The 20,971-nt window shown below is 31.6% G+C and overlaps 1 protein-coding gene across 5 annotated transcripts; it reads left to right on the forward strand.

Moving 5' to 3' along the window:
• The first annotated feature begins 14,708 nt into the window (after positions 1-14,708).
• On the forward strand, positions 14,709-20,633 carry LOC129888647 (2-deoxy-glucose resistant protein 2-like). Of its 5 annotated transcripts, none has more exons than XM_055963594.1 (8): positions 14,709-14,997; positions 16,819-17,947; positions 18,368-18,458; positions 18,562-18,719; positions 18,810-18,861; positions 19,399-19,478; positions 19,572-19,665; positions 19,810-20,633. In XM_055963594.1, exons 2-8 carry the CDS (start codon positions 16,841-16,843, stop codon positions 20,352-20,354), a joined length of 2,127 nt encoding a protein of 708 aa, XP_055819569.1. In that variant the 5' UTR covers positions 14,709-14,997; positions 16,819-16,840; the 3' UTR covers positions 20,355-20,633. The 5 variants fall into 5 exon arrangements, with proteins under 5 accessions (XP_055819569.1, XP_055819573.1, XP_055819570.1 ...); XM_055963598.1 differs by having other exon boundaries at positions 14,711-14,997; positions 16,822-17,947; XM_055963595.1 differs by having other exon boundaries at positions 14,711-14,997; positions 16,825-17,947.
• Positions 20,634-20,971: the final 338 nt, after the last annotated feature.

Below are 20,971 nucleotides of genomic sequence, written 5' to 3' on the forward strand. Positions count from 1 at the left end.
TAAGTTTCTAGATAGTCTTAATATAGTAACTTGGTAGGTGAAAGTTTGATAAACTCAGTAGGTGAAAGTTTGGTAAACTTTGACATCTTGACAAAATGTGATGTCATGGATGACATCACGAGCAATAATTTATTCTTATAAATAGGTAGCTCTGGATTCATTTGAAACACACCTCAAAAACATTTCTCTCTTGTCTTCTCATATTCAAAGGCATTTGCAAAATACATTAGAAAAGTAGAGAATTGATAGAGCAAATTCTCTTAGTTGTATTTGGATCTCTCTCATTTCTTTGTTAATATAAATGAAGTTGTTCTCTGGTAAACATAGGATCATTCTGATCCGGACCACGTTAAATATTGTTGTTCTTTCTTATTTTTTTATATTTTCATATTTTTGCTAACAAATTGGTATCAAAGCCAAGGTTCTATCTGAGTATGCTTTATAGTTGTAGCACAGTCTGAGCTTCCACATTAGAAAAAAAATACTTTTGTTTTCTATATTTCCAAATACTTTGTAGTAAAAAAGGAAGAATAAGTAAAAATGAGTTCCATGAAGTTTGAAATTGATAGATTTAGTGGGCGCAACAACTTCAATATCTGAAAAATCCAGATGATGGCATTACTGCTGAGGGGAGGTTCAATCCATGCTATTGACGGAAAGTACCCCGATAACACATCAGTTTCCAACAAGGCAAGATTAAAAGAGATGCATTGAGTGTAATCCAACTATCCCTTGCACCTAACGTGCTTTGTGAAGTGAGTACAAGTACCGAGGAGACGGCAAACAATTATGGAATAAGCTGAAAGGGCTTTACCAGGACCGGTCAGTTACAACAAAGATGTTGTTACAATGGCATTTCACACATTTAAGATGAAGTCAATTACTTTGTTGCAAGACCATCTAGATGCATTCAATAAACTTGTGATGGACTTACAGATTTCCGGAATTAAGAAGGATGAGGAGACGCTTGCATGTGCTTTACTATTATCATTGACTTTAAAATATCGTGATATTGAGAATTCAATGATGTATAGCAAGGCACCTATCACTCTTGAGCAAGTGCGGCAAGCATTTAACTCTTGTGATTTACGGAGACATTTTGAAGAAGACAAAGATGATGAAGCTAGTGGGATCATTGTAAGAGGTCGTATTAGCCAACAGAGAAGGAGCAAATCAAAGCACATATCAAAATCTCATGTGAACAAGAAGAATGCAGAGTGTTGGAGTTGTCACAAGAAGGGACACTTTGAACGAGATTGTCCTATGTCAAAGTCCAAAGAAAAGGCGAGTGCATCCATTGTTGAGCAGGTACATAATTCTGATGATGAATATGTACTAACAACATCATACAATAATGGAGTCTATGACAACAAATGGGTGTTAGACTCTGGTTGTACTCTGCATATGATATTCCAAAGAGATTGGTTCAGCAGCTACAAGAAAAATGGAGGAACTGTAGTAATGAACAATACTGTAACTTATAAAATAGTTGGCATTGGTTCAATTCGGGTTCATTGCCATGATGAAATCGTGAGGACTATTACAGAAGTTTGTCATATTCCTGATCTGAAGAAGAATTTTATATCCTTAGGTACTTTAGATAATCAAGGCTACAAGTACATGAGCGAGGGAGGTACAATAAAGGTGGCTAAAGGTTCTTTAGTCATGCTAAAGGCTAAGCTGGAGAATGGCCTCTAAACACTAGCAGGAAGCACCATTGTTGGCTCTATTAATGCATCAACAGTGCAGTAGTTATCTGGTGATGAAAAAGCAAGATTATGGCACATGAGACTGGCCATATGAGCTCACGAGGACTAGAAATATTGAGCAAACGCAGCTTTTGAATAGTGAGAAGATTAGCACACTTGAATTTTATGAGCATTGCGTCTTAGAGAAGCAGAAGAAGGTCAGTTTCAGCACTAGCAAGCATAAGACAGGAGGAGTGTTAGACTACATCTATTCAGATTTATGGGGTCCCTCTCAGCTTTCATCGAAGGGAAAAAAAGTATCTTCTCACATTTATTGATGATTTTTCACAAAAGATTTTGGTGCGTTTCTTGAAGGCAAAAAGTGATGCTTTTGAAGAATTTAAAGAATGGAAGATTTTGGTTGAGAATCAAATAGAGAGAAATCAAGCATCTTCGCACAGATAATGGCTTGGAGTTTTGCAATGAAGAGTTCAATAATTTCTACAAGGTTCATGGGATCTCAAGATATAAGACAGTCAGACACACATCATAGCAAAATAGAGTTGCCAAGAGAATGAACAGAACTCTTCTTGAGAAGGCTCGTTGTATGCTCTTACAAGCTAAAATGTCCAAAGTGTTTTGGGCTGAAGCAGTTCACACTGCTTCTCATATTGTCAATCGATCTCCAGCATCAACGATTGACTTTAAGACTCCGAATGAGGTATGGTCAGGTGAACCCTTTAACTATTCATACTTGTGAATATTTGGGTGTCCAGCTTATTATCATATTAATAAAGGAAAAAGATTAAACCAAGGGCTAAAAGGCTATATTCATAGGGTATGTAGATATAGTAAAAGGGTATAAACTTTGATGTTTATCTTTACTCAAATTTATAGTTAGTAGAGATGTTAACTTTGATGAATTTTTTATACTGGATTCTCGTATAATTTCTATGGAGTTATCAAAAAACAAGAACAACGAGTAGATGGAGATACCGATGGAGCATACCAAGGAAAAGGATCAAGATCCTAAGGTTGATGAATCAAAAGATGTTGATCTTGAAGAACATGCTGTCAATGAATCATACATAATTGTGAAGGGAGGGACAAAAGGAAGGTATAGAAATCAGAATGTCTTATAGAGCAAGCAAATCTGATTGCATACACGTTTATAGTTGCAGAAGAAGAGATTAAAGACCTCGATCCCTCTTCATTTATTGAAGTAACTTCTTGCAAAGATGCTGCACAATGACGATTAGCCATGATGGAGAAGATGAAGTCTCTTCACAAAAATGAGACAAGGGTCTTAGTTGAAAGGGGGAAGAAGACAGTTGGATGCAAATGGATCTAAAGAAAGAAGAAGGTATTCCAGAAGTGAAAGATGTTATGTTCAAGGCGAGATTGGTTGCAAAGGTTTCAATCAAAAGGAGGGAATTCATTATAATGATATCTTCTCTCCAATCATGAAACATAGCTCAATTCGCGTGCTACTAGCATTGATTGCACAATTTGATTTGGAGCTTCAACAGCTTGATGTCAAAACTGCTTTCTTATATAGTGATCTAGAAGAGACAATCTATATGAAATAGCCTGAAGGTTTTCTAGCTGAGGGAAAAGAAGATAATGTATGCCAACTGAAGAAGTCTTTGTATGGTTTGAAGCAATCCCCTAGCAGTGGTATAAAAGGTTTGATGCATTCATGACTACACATGGATTCTCGAGGAGTGCATTTGATAACTGTGTGTATCATAAGAAAATGTCTATTAACTCTATGATTTATTTATTGTTGTATGTTGATGATATGCTTATTGCTGCTAACAACATCACAAAGATAAATATTTTAAAGAAACTGTTGAGCAAGAAATTTGACGTAAAGGATTTGGGAGATGCAAAGAAAATTCTTTGAATGAAGATTTCAAGAGAAGATGGTGTTGTACATCTTTCTCAGAAGAGGTACATCAAAAAGGTTCTTGAGAAATTCAATATACAGATGATCAAGCCTATAAGTATATCATTAGCCTCTCATTTTAAGCTTTCAGGGTTACAAACGCCTCAGTCTGGGGATGAGGATGAACATATGTCAAAAGTTCTTTATGCTAGCACAGTTGGTAGCATTATGTATGCTATGGTGTGCATACGTCTAGATATTGCTCAATCTGTAAGTGTAGTAAGTAGGCACATGGCCAATTCAGGAAAAAGGCATTGGGAAGCTGTCAAGTGGATATTGAGATATCTCAAAGGAGCTTCTGATGTTGGCCTAACCTTTTGAAAAAGTAAAGGTACTTTAGTTCTTAATTATGTGGATTCTGACTATGCATGGGATCTTGATAGAAGAAGGTCCACAACTGAATACATCTTTACTCTTCTTGGCAGTGTCGTTAGTTGGAAATCGACTTTACAATCGATTGTAGCTTTGTCAACAACAGAGGCAGAATATATGGCAGCAACAGAGGGAGTGAAAGAAGCTATCTGGTTGAAAAGTTTGGTGGTAGAATTGAGTTTGGTTCAGCTGGAATCAACTCTAAGATGTGATAGTCAAAGTGTTATTCATTTGATTAAAAATCAAAGATTTCATGAGTGCACCAAACATATTGATGTCAGATTCCATTTCATTTGAGATGTCGTTGAAGAGGGAGCTATCAAGATCGAGAAGGTTAACACAAATGATAACGTTGCAAACATGCTCACCAAGATAGTCCCGCTTGCCAAGTTTGCACACTGCAAGGACTTGGAGGGAGTATGAATCAACTGATGCAAACTCTAGGAGAATAACTACTAGGTGGAGCTAGTATGTTCAACAAAGGTTTGATTCTTCTTGTTTCTTACAACGGGATTGCTCAGTAAGCTTAGAAGTTTTGGCCGGAGTTGTTCATACGCATGCTCTGAACGCAAACCATGGTGGAGATTGAAAGAGTTGAGGTTGAAGACACAATCAAAAGTTACTGAAAGATAGAGAATCTCTCCAAGGTGGTGATTTGTTAAAATTGACAAGATTCTAGATAGTCTTAATGTAGTAACTTGGTAGGTGAAAGTTTGGTAAACTTTGACATCTTGACAAAATGTGATGTCATGAATGACATCAAGAGCAATAATTTATTCCTATAACTAGGTAGCTCTTGATTCATTTGAAACACACATCAAAAACTTTATTCTAAGTCATTTGAAAAATACATTAGAAGAGTAGAGAATTGATAGAGCAATTCTCTTAATTGTATCTGGGATCTCTCTCCTTTTTTTGTTAATATAAAGGCAATTGTTCTCTGATAGACATAGGATCATTCTGATCTGAACCACGTTAAATATTATTGTTCTTCCTTGTTCTTTATATTTTCATGTTTCCGCTAACAATTAATTTTTACGCTGACATTATATATATTGAGAAATTTGTTATATATAAGAAATATCTATTGAGAACCCACTAACAAAGTAGACTCTTGGTCCAACGACGGAAATGGAACATGCTGGAGTTTTGTTGACATCTTATACGAGGATTTGATTTCTCTCAGACGCACCGCAAATATGATAAATTTTCTTTTAAAATTTGAGAATGATGGAAACCCACAAAATTTTAACTTCCAAATTCGCCTCTTTATATATAATACTATATATTTCAGTAAGTACTATATATTCTTTGGGAAAAAAAGGTTGAATAATGTGATCAAATGATGATATACTCGTAGATATAGTAGTTGGTACTAGTTATTGTACGTGGTCCATTATATTAGATCGACTGCGTCAAAACGCATTTTGGCACGTACTTTCTTCGTACATTAATTATAGATATTCGATATTCATATTTGAGCCTCAACTCATTTGAATACATATTGAGTAAGATTAGATTTTGAATTAATTTATATATATATCGAGTGTCTGACTCTATTATGTTATTGCTAATAAATACCACGATCATTTTAGTCAAACAAAAAATATGTATTATGTTACCTTACGCAAAAAGTTGGATAAACCATAATATGTCTGCATGGCAATATAACATGTTACCTTAGGTAAATCACTATATAATATATATAAGTCGATTATGACAATATAAAATAGGGACCTAATATTAGTCCATGTTAAGACACACTAGACATGTTGAGAAAATGAACATTTAAACCAAGAGAGGTATCGAGAGTCCGACGATAAATACTTATATGTATCGAATGTTTAGATCCAACCATATAAATTTATCATAGATCGACCACCGAGGGACCAATCTCCTATGGACCGTACGTTGCGGATATTGGGCGGGCCTGAGAGGAGACAGTGCCATGCCAGTTGTGGTGGATTGTAGGGCCCAAATACTAAACTCAACTAACAACCCAAAAGGAATAAGAGTCTGTTTGAATTGACTTAAAAGTTTATCAAACCTATTTTTAAGTCATTTTTAATTTTTGAGAGTGTTTGATAAAATTAAAAATAACTTAAAATAAGTTGAAAATGACTTTAAGAAATTTAAAAACCAAAAAGTAGAAATCTCCCTACTTTTTATTTTTTGGCTTAAAAATTATTTTAATTTGATTTTTTTATTTTTTAACTTCAAAGCTACTTTTTTTTCAACCAATCCAAACAGACTCTAAGTCTACATAAATTGACGTAAAGGAAGAGAAGTAGAGAAGTAGAGCCGTAGGCCCAACGTAAACAAAGTTTCTGAGAAGAAAAGCCTAACCACATAGTCCTTGAATTCAGTATTTTCAATATGATATACTACCTTCGATTTAATTTATATGAATTAGTTTGATCTAGCGTGGAGTTTAAGATAGAAAGAAATAAGTCATAAATATTTGTGTGGCTAGAAATTATTTCATTAAAGATAAATTAGACATTTTAAAGTTAAATTGTACTAAATATAAGAATGTGTCATTCTTTTTTAGACAGACTAAAAGAAAAAGTAAATCATATAAAATTGAAACAGAGGGAGTATATAAATTTATGTACAAGTTTTTTTCTAAAAAGATAGTAACAAATAGTAGATACGAATTCATACTTTACACATATAAATGGTTTCAACATTAAAAACTTTAAAAATGAAACTCATAAAATTTAAATTCTGAATCTGTCTGCTCGTGGGCGGGTGGTCCATGATGATGTCACTAATTATCTATACCATGTGGAACAGTGGTAGACTGTTGAAGAATCAACTTTGGACTGGGTAGCATAGAATTGGTTCTTCTGGGCCCTAAGTGATGCATATTGGGCCAAGTGCCCAATGGCTACTTTTGCAAATAGGGCCACTAGTGCACTAGAAAGGCCTAGTATGATACAAGATAAATTATTGAAATTTCATTTTCCAAACTCATAAAAAGTCTCATCTCCAACAACAAACAGACAGTTTCACCTGTGGAGTCTATAGAGGCTAATATGTACATAAATCTTATCTCTATCTTTTAGAGTAGAGAAGTTATTTTGGATAGATCCTCGGCTTAAGTCGTATTTCTAAAAAAACAATATAGTAAAGTAGAGAACTAGCGAATCATAGGGTGTGGTGGAATTGGTAGTTAAGATATCTCTATCGATAATTAGAAGTTTGGAATTCAAAATTCTTAAAATGAAAAAATTGTTGGTACATAGCACATTCTCTTTTAAAATCTATACACAACGCGAAGATGAATTAGTCATGTTTCAGATAACAAATACAAAGAAGTTTGGACTTACCATTGGAACCCTAATGTCATTAATTTGAATTCCAATTGACACTTATTCATTGTTGGCAAACCCTTGTTAACCATGTAAATAAACTTAAAAATTCACATTTTTTTAAAAAAAAGGTCATAAAATCAAAACATTTAACCCCCTCTATTATTATGACATAGATATTGATTTGTCTAAATTAAAAAATATTCTTTCATATAATAAAATATTATTTTCCACGAGACTAAAGTAAAACACTATTTTAGAACACTAGAAGTTTCTCATTCTGAATGAAATAACCATAAGAAATATTAGAGTTTCAAATCAGTCGATAAAGTTAAAAGTTAAAAATGCAATTTCTTTTTTCAAATTAGACGGTCTAAATTAATGTCAGAAAAACAAGTGAAACATATAATTGGCAATCATTGTCAATTAAAATCTCAATGTTTCCTATAGTGTGTCATAGATTTTATAAAACGGACCACAATATCTGAGAGAAAATCTATGAATGGGGTCTAATTTTGTCCCAATATTTGCCACGTTGACATAAGATTCCAAACAATTATTCTAAATTTTTCATATATATTATATAAATATATAAATACATAAAGACCCCTCACCCCATCCCCACACCACATGCATGATATTTTCTTTCTAGGTCCAAAGGGATGATAGAGCCCACTTGAAAATGCTCATGGGCTTGGGCCTCAATGTCTTTCAATTTGAGGATTTGACAAGTATATACCATTCTTAGATTAAACGAAAAATTACACGAATAAGTACATATATACTAATTAATTAGTTAAATATAGCTATAGTTTATCTAATTTAAAATTTTTCATTAATATTTAGTGTTAATTATGATTCAAGTTTGTATAGTTCGCACATATGTATAATTAAAACTTGCATAATATAATTTGTATAACTTTTGTATAATGTAATTTTGTATAATATAATTTGTATAATTGTTTTAAGTTCATATATTTGTGTTTGTATAAATTCGTTGTTTTGAATTTATACAAAAAAATAGCTCAATTATACAAACATACTCGCGAATTATACAAACGATGCAGCTTAAACTATAGCTACAGCCCGTAAATATACAAAATATAGCTAAGGAGCCTAATTAAGTTTATTATATTGGCTATTTGTGAAATTTTTCCTAGATTAAATTAGTATAATTTAAACAAATAATTATTTAGCAAATGAAAATCTAAAAAAATTGGCATTTAATAGCCAAATGTGTATTCTATACAAAATAGGAGAGAAAATTCTATTCACGCTCATCTCTCTCTTCAAATTATTATTTTTTTAAACAGTAAAAGATACTTCGTACCGATTCTCTCTGAAACTAGCAAAAAATTATCTAGAATTATCTCTCTCCTTAAAATTAGCCAAAGATATTTGACCATGACTATTCTTCTTTAAAGGGTATTCCATCGAGTCCATCATCTATAAAATAGTTTTTCCAACTGTTTACAAGAAGTTTTGGTGAGAAATCCAATTCATATTCACTTAACAAATTTGTATACATTTGTTTGCATTGGTATTTATTGATCCATATTCATCTTCGTACTAGATACATTCATATGTATTTATTAATAAATTGGTACACATTTGTTTGCATTTATATCTTTTTAATTTTACATAGATATGCATTGATCCCTATTCATCTAAAAAAAATTGTATGCATTTGTTTAAATCGAAATTGATATTCGTTGGTCTGTATTCACCTAATAAATTTGTATATATATTTGTTTAAATCAAGATTGGTATACATTGATTTGTATTCATCTAATAAATAGGTATATATTTGTTTGCATTACTATTTTTATAATTTTACATTGCTATGTATTGGTTCGTATTCATTAACTAATTTATACACATCTGTTTGAGAAAAAAATTAATAGTATTCATTATCAGATTCAATCAACAAAATTCAATATTTTACAAAATTAATTAATTATATAAGTACCAAAATGAATGCTTTAATTGCAAGTTAGTATATTCTATAAATTAAGATAATAGAGGGGGGGAAAGGTCAAAGACTCTAGGAAATTGACTAAAATAAATATGAAGAACAAAGACAATGATGCAACTGAGAAAATATAGCGGAAGTTGACATTTAATAAGACTACAAAAGGTAGGAAATAATTATCATCAATTTTTTATTTCTAATTTTTTCCTAATTATAACAACAAACTCTGATTGGAAGTTAGAACAGAGAGAAAATACTATATGTTTTACTATTTCTAAGGAAAATGATTATGGTTTATGGATTATGTAGTGCTAATTTTTTAACGAATAACTATTTTATGTCAATTTCTTAAAACACGATTAATGTTTGCCAATTACTTGTCTTAATTGATACAGTGTGCCATTTTTTCTTTCAATTTTGTACAATTTTTTGGCATAATTGGTTAGTAAATATCCCTCTTTTTATTCATTGTACAATTTATGGGCCTTTAAGATCATATTTAAAGATTTTATTTTTAGCTAATTGAAAATCTTATGAGAAATCATTAGATCACAATCTAAAATTTTGTAAATTATTGCAAATGTTGAATCACGATCTACAATTTTGTAAGTTGTTGCAAGTGTTAGATGACTGTCTAATAGTTTGTTGATAAGGTTGAGAACTATATTACTAACAAATATTAGCTCCGAGTTAAATTCGGGAGGATAATTTTTTTAAGATTATATTTCTACATTTTTTTTAAATAGGGACAAAATCTAAATATAAAAACATAAAAGAAAAACTATTTGTGTAAATCGGCCTCAATTTTCAAGTACATAGAAAATTTTGGTGTCTCAATTTGATTGACACCTTTTTTTTCTTTTCCTTGTCAATTTGAGACCTAGTTTGACATTTTACATATTTAGAAAGTGCCTAAACTTTAACATCCCTCTTTTTGCATGTAATGTAACCAAATATTAAATGTGATAAAATAAAAACTTAAATGTAAATATAATACACCCAAAAGATTAATGAATGAGTCTTCTTCTTGAATGGATAAAGCTAAATATATATAATTCCATGGTCAATGTATGGGTTGTAATGCCTATATATATATATATATATATATATATATTATTACTATTATTATTACACTACTTTTATGGTTTTACGCAACAAATCACGCCAACAACTATTCAAATTGACACACCAACAAATACACTAAAGCAAAACTGAGTCAAAGGCACTTGTTTTATTTATTACTTGTTAAAATGTATAATGTAAATTTTTTAAAAAAAATTCTCTATTATCGATAACTATCACATATATATTGGCATAATATATAGTCAAACACTTAAATTTGATTTTAATGGACAAATTAGAACTGTAGTTTTAACATCTAGACATCTTAATTAGATTTTAATCGATAATTAAATACTTCAACTCATTTTCATTGTGTCTAATTGGTGTCCGGTGTTAACATGACACATAAATTTTAAAGTTATTTAGATTATTATTTTGTAAATTAAAATATTCAATTTATACAGTAAAAATGAGTTAAGCCTTGAACCATCTAGATATATATACTCAAAATTAAAATATTTACTTGTAACCCTATGCCAAGTGTTATGCCTAGTTTATTTTATACACAACTTTTTGCGTCCTTGGGTGGTGTTTTGGGCGGTGGCTGTTTGTTTAGCAGTAATCAACAAAAAGTCAAATTTGTGTTACATATTTGTCAAAGACAATTGAATTATAATGATAGATTGTGATTTATATTTATATTAGAATCTAGTTAAATTTAAATTTACATCGAAAAATTTGACATTAAAAATAAACCACTCTCTAACATATGCTAAATCATATCGTGTTCTATATTTCAAAATTCAATGAGTCGTATTAGATATACGAACAAAAAATTATCTAAGTAGCTGAAAAGAAAAACAAGCATTATATAAGATATAAGAAAAATTATAATTGTGTGAAGTTTTTTGGGGAAACAATGTGGTCTTTGATTTAAATTCTAACAATATCATATCATGTCAAAAGCGTATCTTTTAATTATTTTAAGAAAAATTTACATAGGTGTATTATATTAAGAAAATATTTATCATTTATAACAATAATATTTTTTTTCACTGAACACTTATAATATATTTATAATATAATTTTAATACATATTAGCGAGAATAATTTATAAAACTCATATAATACAAGTTTTATTCACGGATAATATATTTATCACATACTTTAATACACTTATAATACATTATGTCAATTTCTTACCAAACAAGTATAATATATTTTAAAACACTTATAATACATTTATATTGCATACATAATTCACTTTTAATACATAATAGATATCATAATATTGTTATAAATGGTAATAAATAAAGAGTATCACTAAAATCAGTAATTATTTATTAAAAAATGTTTTTCATAGTAATTTTTCCTTATTTTAATCTATCTGATATTAAAGTCATTGATTCAGCAAGATGAGTATAAAAAAATAGAGTGATGGAGCGGGGCTTGGATTAGTGGCATTTGTCGATCTACGAATCAATTTACTATCTTTATCCATAACTTTGGAGATGCATACACAAAAAAGAAGCCAATATGATTTGATGTTGGCGATTGATATGTCATGTGGTACACCATTAATCACCAAATTAGCCCATGAGATGATGAGTAATTTAAAACTTAATTTAAAATAGCGATGGATGGATGTGCAAATAAAAATTCATATTGATATAGCTTAAAAATAAGAAGAGAAAGATATTTAAGGACATATTTAAATTATTTTATTCCATATTAAAGTTTTTGCACAATATCTTTTAAAGTAATTTAAATATTGCGAAAGATATACAATAATATGCTAATATATATTATAAATTGGTGGCATTACCCACTCCATTAGATAACCTTCATCATGTCATTCTCACTAGTGAAAAATGGTTGGCCACATTTCTCTCTATCTTTTGTTTTGGTGAAAGTTTAGGGTGTGTTTGGTATGGAAAACAATATTTTTTTAAATAAATGTCTTTTGATTTTTTCATGTTCCCTGGATAAAATATTTTTTCCACAAAAACAAGTTTCTTGAAAAATAAGAAAATGATTTTCTTTAAGATTTAGTGAGAGTAGCTAGGGAAAACAAGTTTCATTAATGACATTTTACCCTGCTAATTGTCTCATCTCAACACACGCCCTCACCCTTGCCTGCTATTCCATTCCATTCTTATAATATTTGTGTATATTTTATATAAATGTGCTTGAAATAAATATATAAAAAAGTTAGAAAATTATTTATTTCTCATTTTTCCTCAAATTTTTCTTTGGTTTTTCATCAGGTGCCAAGCATCCATATTGGGCTCAACTAATTCAGATTCGCGCTGCGTAAGACTCATTTATAAGGGAAGCACTCCCTAACATGATTTCCTGCTCAAATCTAAAATTTTCATATCCATCTCACCACAATTCTTATTAATCGTGAAAAACATTTTAGTTCGTACCAAACACACCCTTAAAATAAATCAGTGACATTTGATAAAAAGTAGCTGAACATACCGTGGAAACATGACAAATGAAAGGTCATAATGCATTATTTTGAATAATTAGAGAGGCCCCAATTTTAATTTTTCTGGAAGTTTCTTAAGGCATGTCATCCATACAAATAAGTGAATAACAATGAAAACAAAACAAAAAAAGGGAAAGAAAGAAAGAAAACTATGTATAGAATAGTATATATATATATAGATGTTCAAAGAAGCAAGAATAGTCTGCCTTTTCAGAGAAGTCATCAAATGGTGGATTAAAAAAGGCCGTTCAATGCACTAAATTTTTATTATGTACGTAATTTTTGAGGAAGGATCAAATCACAAAGATCTATTATATATAGTTTTACTTTTCATTTTTGTAAGTGATCGTTTTCACAACTCAAATTCATAATATTCAGATTACATGATAACAACTTCATTAGTTACGTCAAAACTCCTTTTTAAAATGGTGGACTTGTTAAGATTATTATTTTTATTGTTTCTATTAATCAATTTGTAATTTTTGTATGCATGACAAGTTCTAAACAATTTCGTAGGAGGAAAAGTTCAAGACTTTTTCGAGTCAAAGTTTTTAAAAAGTACTTAAAAGAGGAAATAACTTTCATCTTGATCATAATAATATAGAATTAAAGCACAACAATAATAATAACAACGAATTCAACATAATTTTATAAATAAAGTGTGAAGAGGATAAAATATGCAATTATATTTTCACTAATACGAAAGATAGAAAAACTGTTTTCAATTGATCCTTGTTTATTCGAATTTGAGACGAACAATATGATCAGCCAGCTCTTTAATCTATTGATGTCAATCATTACTTATACAGATTTATTTCAATACCATGCTATACAAATGCATTATAATCCATTTGATTTATTTTGTCATAAAGTTGGTAGGAAGTCCCAGATCCTACCAAACATATTTAATTATAAAAAAATATGATATTCTTCATATGAAAATTTGAAAATGTGAATTATACTTTAAGTAATCTAAAGGAACCAACGTATAAACTTACACTAAGAATTAAATAATTTGGTCCTAGCTTGTATAATCATACAAATACTTCCTCCAATTCATTTTATAAATTCATACAAAATTTATTTGACTGAACATAATTTTTTTTTTTAATAAAATATGACTATTAGAGTAAAGTTAATAATTTTAAGCAAATTAGAATTCATTTGTAACAGTAATTATAACATTATGAAGAAATGAAAGTAAAGTTTAACCTTTTCTAAATATAAGAAAAAAAAAAGATATCCATTTTTTTCCTTCCAAAAATTTCATTCTTTCGAAACAAACTAAAAATGATTTAACGTTACATATGATAAAATAATGGGAGTAATTAATAGTTTACCCCTTTTTATCAGGGCGGAGTTAGGGGGTAAAAAAGAGTTCATTTCTTTAAAAAATTATTCAGTATATATAAGGTCAATTTTTTTTATATATATATAATAAATTTGGAAGGAGAGCTTTGGAGTAACTGGTAAAGTTACTGCCATTGACCAAAAGGTCACGTTTTCAAGCTTTGAAAATAGTAATAAATTTGAATCTCTTTAATTTCTTCACATATTTATTGATATTTTGAATTTTCAGTAAAGATCTAACTTCGCCACATATTTTTATAATTATATTTAATATTCAAGATCAAAATTATCTATACATATATATACCATAGAGGTTTAATTTTTATTTTTATTTTATTTTACTTTTTCATATTTTAAATTTTATTAACGAAAATTCTCACTCCGCCAGAAACTTAAATAGTGAACAGGCATGACACGATTAGTTACAACCGTTAATTGGACGGACGCAACAAGGTGGAGGGTAAAACCGTCGGATTAATATTAAATTTTTTGTCTGTCCATTCAAAGTGAAAAAAGCCAGAAAGAAAGAAAAATAGCGACTCTCTTTCTTTCTCACTTTTTACCTTCAAACATACCCTTTTCTTCGAAATCTTCAATTTATTTGACTTCATATCTTAGGGATCATTTCCCAGTTTTTGTGGGGTTTGTCTCTTTTTTGGGATTTTTTTGGGATTTTTTTTGACTTGAGTCTACTTGGTTTCTCAGTCTTTATTTCAATTTTGTGGATGCTAAAGATCATCTCTTTTTTTTCTGAAATTGTTTCTTGGGGTTGGTTGATTAAGTCCATGGTAGTTAAGGTAAGAAAAATCTTTTCTTTTCTCTTAACTGATACAGTAATAATAGTGACTATTATTGTCTGAAATTGTAGAAACATAAGCATGTTTATGTTAGTTTTATGTTGATTAGGTACAAGGTATCTTATTGCTGGTAATTTGATTAATATTACTTTTATTTGTCTACCCTTTTGAAGGATCTTTGTTTTTTTGTTGTGGGTATTACCTATTTTCTGTTTTTATGTTCAATTCTTGATTATATGAGGAGTTTAGACTTTAAAGATGTCTCCTTTTGTTGTTTATGGGGATTTGTTCTGGGGTTGATTGTGTGAATTGAAAAATGGGTGAGTTTTTTGACTTGAGTCCACTTGGTTCCCAGTCTTCATTTCAATTTTGTGGATGCTAAAGATCATCTTTTTTCTGAAATTATTTCTTGGGGTTGTTTCATTAAGTCCATGGTAGTTAAGGTAAGAAAAATCTTTTCTTTTTTTCGTTACTGATACAGTAATAATAGTGACTATTTATTGTCTGAAATTGTGAAACACAAGCATGTTTATGTTAGTTTTGTGTTGATTAGATACAAGGTGATACAAGGTATCTTCTTGCTGGTAATTTGATTAATATTACTTTTATTTGTATACCCTTTTGAAGGATCTTTGTTTTTGTTGTTGTGGGTGTTGCATATTTTCTGTTTTATCATAATTGGGGATTTTTTTTATGTTTAATTCTTGATTATATGAGGAGTTTAGACTTTAAAGGTTCCTCCTTTTGTTGTTTATGGGATTGATGGTGTGAATTGAAGAATGGATGAGTTTTTTTGACTTGACTCTACTTGGTTCTCAGTCTTCATTTCAATTTTGTGGATGGTAATGATCATATTTTTTTTTTGTGAAATAATTTCTGGGGTTGTTTGATTAAGTCCATTATAGTTAAGGAAAGAAAAATCTTTTCTTTTGTCTTAACTGATACACCAATAATAGTGACTATTATTGTCTGAAATTGAAAAAACATAGGCATGTTTATGTTAGTTTTATGTTGATTTGGTACAAGTTATCTTCTTGCTGGTAATTTGATTAATATTACTGTTATTTGTCTACCCTTTTGAAGGATCTTTGTTTTTTTTGTTGTGGGTGTTGCATATTTTTGTTTTATCATAATTGGGGATTTTTTTTAATACTCAATTCTTGATTATATGAGGAGTTTAGACTTTAAAGGTTTCTCCTTTTGTTGTTTGTGGGGTTGATGGTTTGAATTGAAGAATGGGTGAGTTTTTTGACTTGAGTCCACTTGGTTCTCAGTCTTCATTTCAATTTTGTGGATGCTAAAGATCATTCTTTTTTTTTTTGGAAATAATTTCTGGGCTTGTTTGATTAAGTCCATGGTAGTTAAGGTAAGCAAAATCTGTCATTTTTTTTTAGTTTTGAATTTGTAGAAGTATAAGCATGTTTATGTTAGTTTTCTGTTGACTATGTACAGTTTGTTTTTATTAATTCAAAGATTCTGTTTTCATATACCTTGTTGGGGATTAGATTACTGTATTTTCATGTTGACTTGGTTGCTCAACTGCCCTTTTGAAAGATCTGTTTTTTTCCTTTTTCTTATTGTGGGTGTTGGCGTATTTTCTTTTATCGTAATTGGGGTTTTTTATGCTCAATTCTTGATCATATAGGAATTTTAGACTCTAAAGATTTTCCTTTCTGTTGTTTATGGGGATTTCTTTTGGGATTGTTGGAGTGAATTGAAAGATTAGGTTGTTTCTTTAGTTATCTTTCCAGTTGGATTGACCATTTTTATAATATCTTGCTTTTGAAGATTGATCCTGATTTGATTTTCTGTTCTTTCAAGGAGTAGTTGAATTTGAAGAAAGATGGGAACTTACAGTGAGACTGAAGAAGATAGCTTCTTTGATATACGTGCTGAGACCGGTTCTCTCTCTGATTTGGGTTCGGATGGCTCTGATGCTTGTACTCGTAATGAGATTTCCGAATGTGCTTTGGGATATGAATTTTGGACTCAGGATCCTGAAAGTGTTGATGAACGCCGCCATAGATTCTTGAAATGGATGGGTTTGAACTCAAATTGTGACAGATCTGATTGCTCTGATGAAAGAAAGACGAGTACTGATAGAATTAGGGATGACAATGAGACTGTGCTGGCAAGCTCAGATGCTGAAGGCAATTTTTTCTCTGGTCGATCTTCCCAATCTTTTGAGTCAAATGAAGCTCTAGAATTGGAGGAGGATGCTGAAGAGGATCCAATGTATTGGAAAATTAGGAATCTGGACACCGGATCAGAGTTTGTTGCAGATGAATTAGGCCAGGATGGCATGCTTAGCCGACTACGTGAAGTAGGTACAAACAAGATATTCACTATTGAAGAGTTTACAAGAACTCTTGGCTCATCGGCTTTGGTTCAACAGTTGCTGCATAGAGATATTAAGGGGTTTAGTACAGTTAATACAAAGACGAAAGTGAGAAGTTTGCTTCAAAAACTCACTATTGGCACCTGGCACAAAGTGAGGACAAAGCCAGAGGCTGGTTCTCAAAGAGTTCGGGTCCAAACCAGTAAGAAGGAGTCAAAAGAACTGTCCTCACTTTACACAGGCCAAGAATTCCTGGCACATGAAGGCTCCATCATAACAATGAAGTTCAGTCCTTGTGGCCAATACTTGGCAAGTGCTGGCAAAGATGGCACTGTGCGCATTTGGAGAGTGATTGAGGACGAGATGTCTAAAAACTTCAATGTTCAGGATATTGACCCCTCTTGTTTATACTTCTCTCTGAATCATTTGTCCAAATTAGCTTCTCTCAATGACAACAGAGAGAAGATCAACGGGATGAAAATGATGAGAAAATCATCAGAATCAGCTTGTGTTGTCCTCCCGCCAAAGTTATTCCGGATAATGGAGAAACCAATCCAAGAGTTCCGTGGGCATATGGGTGAAGTCTTGGCCCTCTCATGGTCCAAAAATGGGGTCAGTATAATATATCTCATTGGCTTGAGTTTACTAAATAGTCCCTCCCCGTTCACTTTTACTTGTCCACTATAAATATTCACTTTTACTTGTCAACTTTAGCATTATTTTTCTTTTCCTGTTTTACCCTTAACATTAACTAGTCATTCTCCAAATCTTTTTTCAAGATTTTTGAAATGCTAATAGTCATGGGTATTAAAGTAAAATATGCACTTCATTTATTACTTAAGAGGAGTGCAAACTCCATTATGGACAACGAAAAGTGAACGGAGGGAGTATATTTTACAGCTTCATAAAACATCATCCAACATGAATAAACAGTATTTTTTCTACGAACATTATTTGCTGCAGTATCTGCTTCATAAAACATCATCCAACATGAATAAACTGTAATTTTTGTACGAACATTATTTGCTGCAGTATCTGCTGTCATCTTCCGTTGATAAAACAGCTCGTCTCTGGCAAGTTGGACATGATAAATGCCTTGGTGTTTATTCGCATAATAATTATGGTGAGCCTATTTCTGTGCTTTCTCTCTTCTTGCTGAAGTATTTTTCTAAACTTTAAACTGGATGCTTATATCATACATCTGCCAATGTCATACTTGGATACAGTCACTTGTGTAGAATTCAACCCCATGGATGATAATTATTTCATTAGTGGCTCAATAGATGGGAAAGTACGTCTCTGGGAGGTGCATGATTGTCGAGTGATTGATTGGACTGATGTAAAGGAAATAGTGACCGCTGTTTGTTATAGTCCTGATGGAAAGGTTTGATCGCTTTACTTCTTTTTTAAACCTTTTTAAAGATGGTACTTGATTTTGGAACTTATTTAAGTTTCTTGCTTGTGATTGGTGCAGGGAGGTGTTGTGGGATATATGGATGGCAATTGCCGTTTTTATGATGTTGTTGGTACGGTAGCTTGTCTTTTCTTGACACTTTTTTCTAGTTCTTCCATTTTCTCGCTGATTTACATATAAATGCTCTCGATATGAGCTCTGAGAATAGAACAATTCTGGTAACTGATTTTTTTGTCCCCTGACTAAATTGCTAGAGTAGGTAATCATGATAGAAAAGCATATAATCATGCAGTATACTAAACTTCTAACTGCACTTTGCAAGTTATGATTTCCATATAATATTCATCGAGAATTTATTTTCCTGCTCGAGAAGTAAAGAAAGGAAGTTAACCACTGTAATGGTACTATAAAATTGTATTTTGCGAGTGCAATATTGCTATGCAAGAGAAGGGAAAAATGGAGGGAGGGAGTTGTGTTCTCCATCTGTTTTGAGTTGTCTTCAAAAGCGTTTATATTTAAGTGAGCTGTTTGTGCAATTGAGTTTCCATCACTTGGCCTTTTTACTCTGATATATTATGAAGTATTTATCTTATTTAATTCTACTCTATCAGACAATTCACATTAACGGACTATTATTTCTGTATGTTAGGTAATCGTTTGCAGATGGGGCTTGAGGTGTGCCTGCAAGGAAAGAAGAAGCTTACTAACAAGAGAGTAACTGGATTTCAGGTAACCATTTGTTTTCTTTTTCTTACTTCCACAAGAATGGTATCTTGTAATGATTTATGCGCTTGAAAACTAACGTAGACTGTCATCACGCAGTACTGCCCGAATGACTCGGGCAAAGTCATGGTTACTTCTGCTGATTCTCAAGTTAGAATACTTTGTGGATCCAACATCATCTGCAAATTCAAAGGTGTGTAGGTTGTGTACCCTCTACCTCCCCGTCCCCCCACCATGTCCTTGTTTTCATCATACTTTAGCCTAACTTTTGTAAGCAAGCAGCTTTCTGATGAGGCGTTTTTGAGTAGATTTAAACTGTTGCCTGCTGCATGTCCAGGAACTAAAAATTTGGACAGCCAATGTCCTGCATCATTCACATCGGATGGGAAACACATTCTCGCGGTCACTGAGGATTCAAATGTTTATGTCTGGAACTATAGTCACGAGGACAGGACGACTAGCCAACCAAAGAAAGTCCATTCATCCGAGAGTTTCTTTTCCCGAAATGCATCAGTTGCCATACCTTGGTCTGGTTTTAAAACAAATCCAGTAACGACACTACCAGGAAGTGTTTTAGCAAACGGTGATGTCAACTCATTGCCAAAAACTTTATCTCTACAAGATTGCTTCTCCTTGGGACGTGCGTCTTTCTTAGATTCTCTACTAAAGAGCTCTGCAACGTGGCCAGAGGAGAAACTACCCGATTCAAGTCCTCCTGCAACTGTCTCCCCTTCTATATGTAAATCCGAATACAAGATCTTGAAGAGTGCTTGGCAAAGTGCATTGAGTTCAAGTCATTTGTGGGGTCTCGTGGTTGTCACCGCAGGATTGGATGGATGCATTAGAACATTCCTCAACCACGGATTGCCTATTCGTTTCTGAGATTCTTTTCCCCCCGGGGATCTTCAGTCTAGTGGTAAGAGCGCAACATCTATTTCGAATTCTGCCACAGACAAAAGCCTGAGATTTTTCCTTTTTCTCTTGCTTGTAAATTTATATCAATTCTTGGCTCTTTCACCAAAGTTTGTTTTAACGCAAAGAAAATATTATATCCAATAGGTTATATTACATTTTGTGCTTAGGGCATACTAGTCTATATATGTAATTATTATTCACATATATGAAAACCATGGTTCACATATATTATTATTCATTTGTTCAGTTGAAGTCTTGAAGTTAAGCTGTAGTTTAAGCAGTTAAATTTTGAAGCTTAGTTATTTCTTGAATGAGTGTAAATTCTATCCAGTAACTCTTAACGTAGAATGAAATCATACATGGTCATTTTATTCCATCTTTTATATGAAATAGTAGTATTACTATTTTATTACGAATAATGGAATAAAATAATTTCGCAATTAGCTAATATTTTAAATTAAACATGGGTTAAAATGTTAATTTCAAATTTTATTTCAAAATTATTATGCTTTATCTTGTGTACCAGACGACCATATAATTGTTGACCACCTTAACGCAAATAATCATCAGTTTGAATTATTCTA

The sequence above is a fragment of the Solanum dulcamara genome, chromosome 5 (genome assembly GCF_947179165.1).
Source record: "Solanum dulcamara chromosome 5, daSolDulc1.2, whole genome shotgun sequence".
NCBI classification, from domain to species: domain Eukaryota; kingdom Viridiplantae; phylum Streptophyta; class Magnoliopsida; order Solanales; family Solanaceae; genus Solanum; species Solanum dulcamara.

Bases quoted from the DNA above. Each gene is read 5' to 3' on its own strand.
- LOC129888647 (XM_055963594.1), top strand. From the start codon at position 16,841: ATGGGAACTTACAGTGAGACTGAAGAAGATAGCTTCTTTGATATACGT. The intron at 18,459-18,561 runs GTGAGCCTATTT...ACTTGGATACAG, and splicing joins TTATTCGCATAATAATTATG to TCACTTGTGTAGAATTCAAC. The intron at 18,862-19,398 runs GTACGGTAGCTT...TCTGTATGTTAG, and splicing joins CCGTTTTTATGATGTTGTTG to GTAATCGTTTGCAGATGGGG.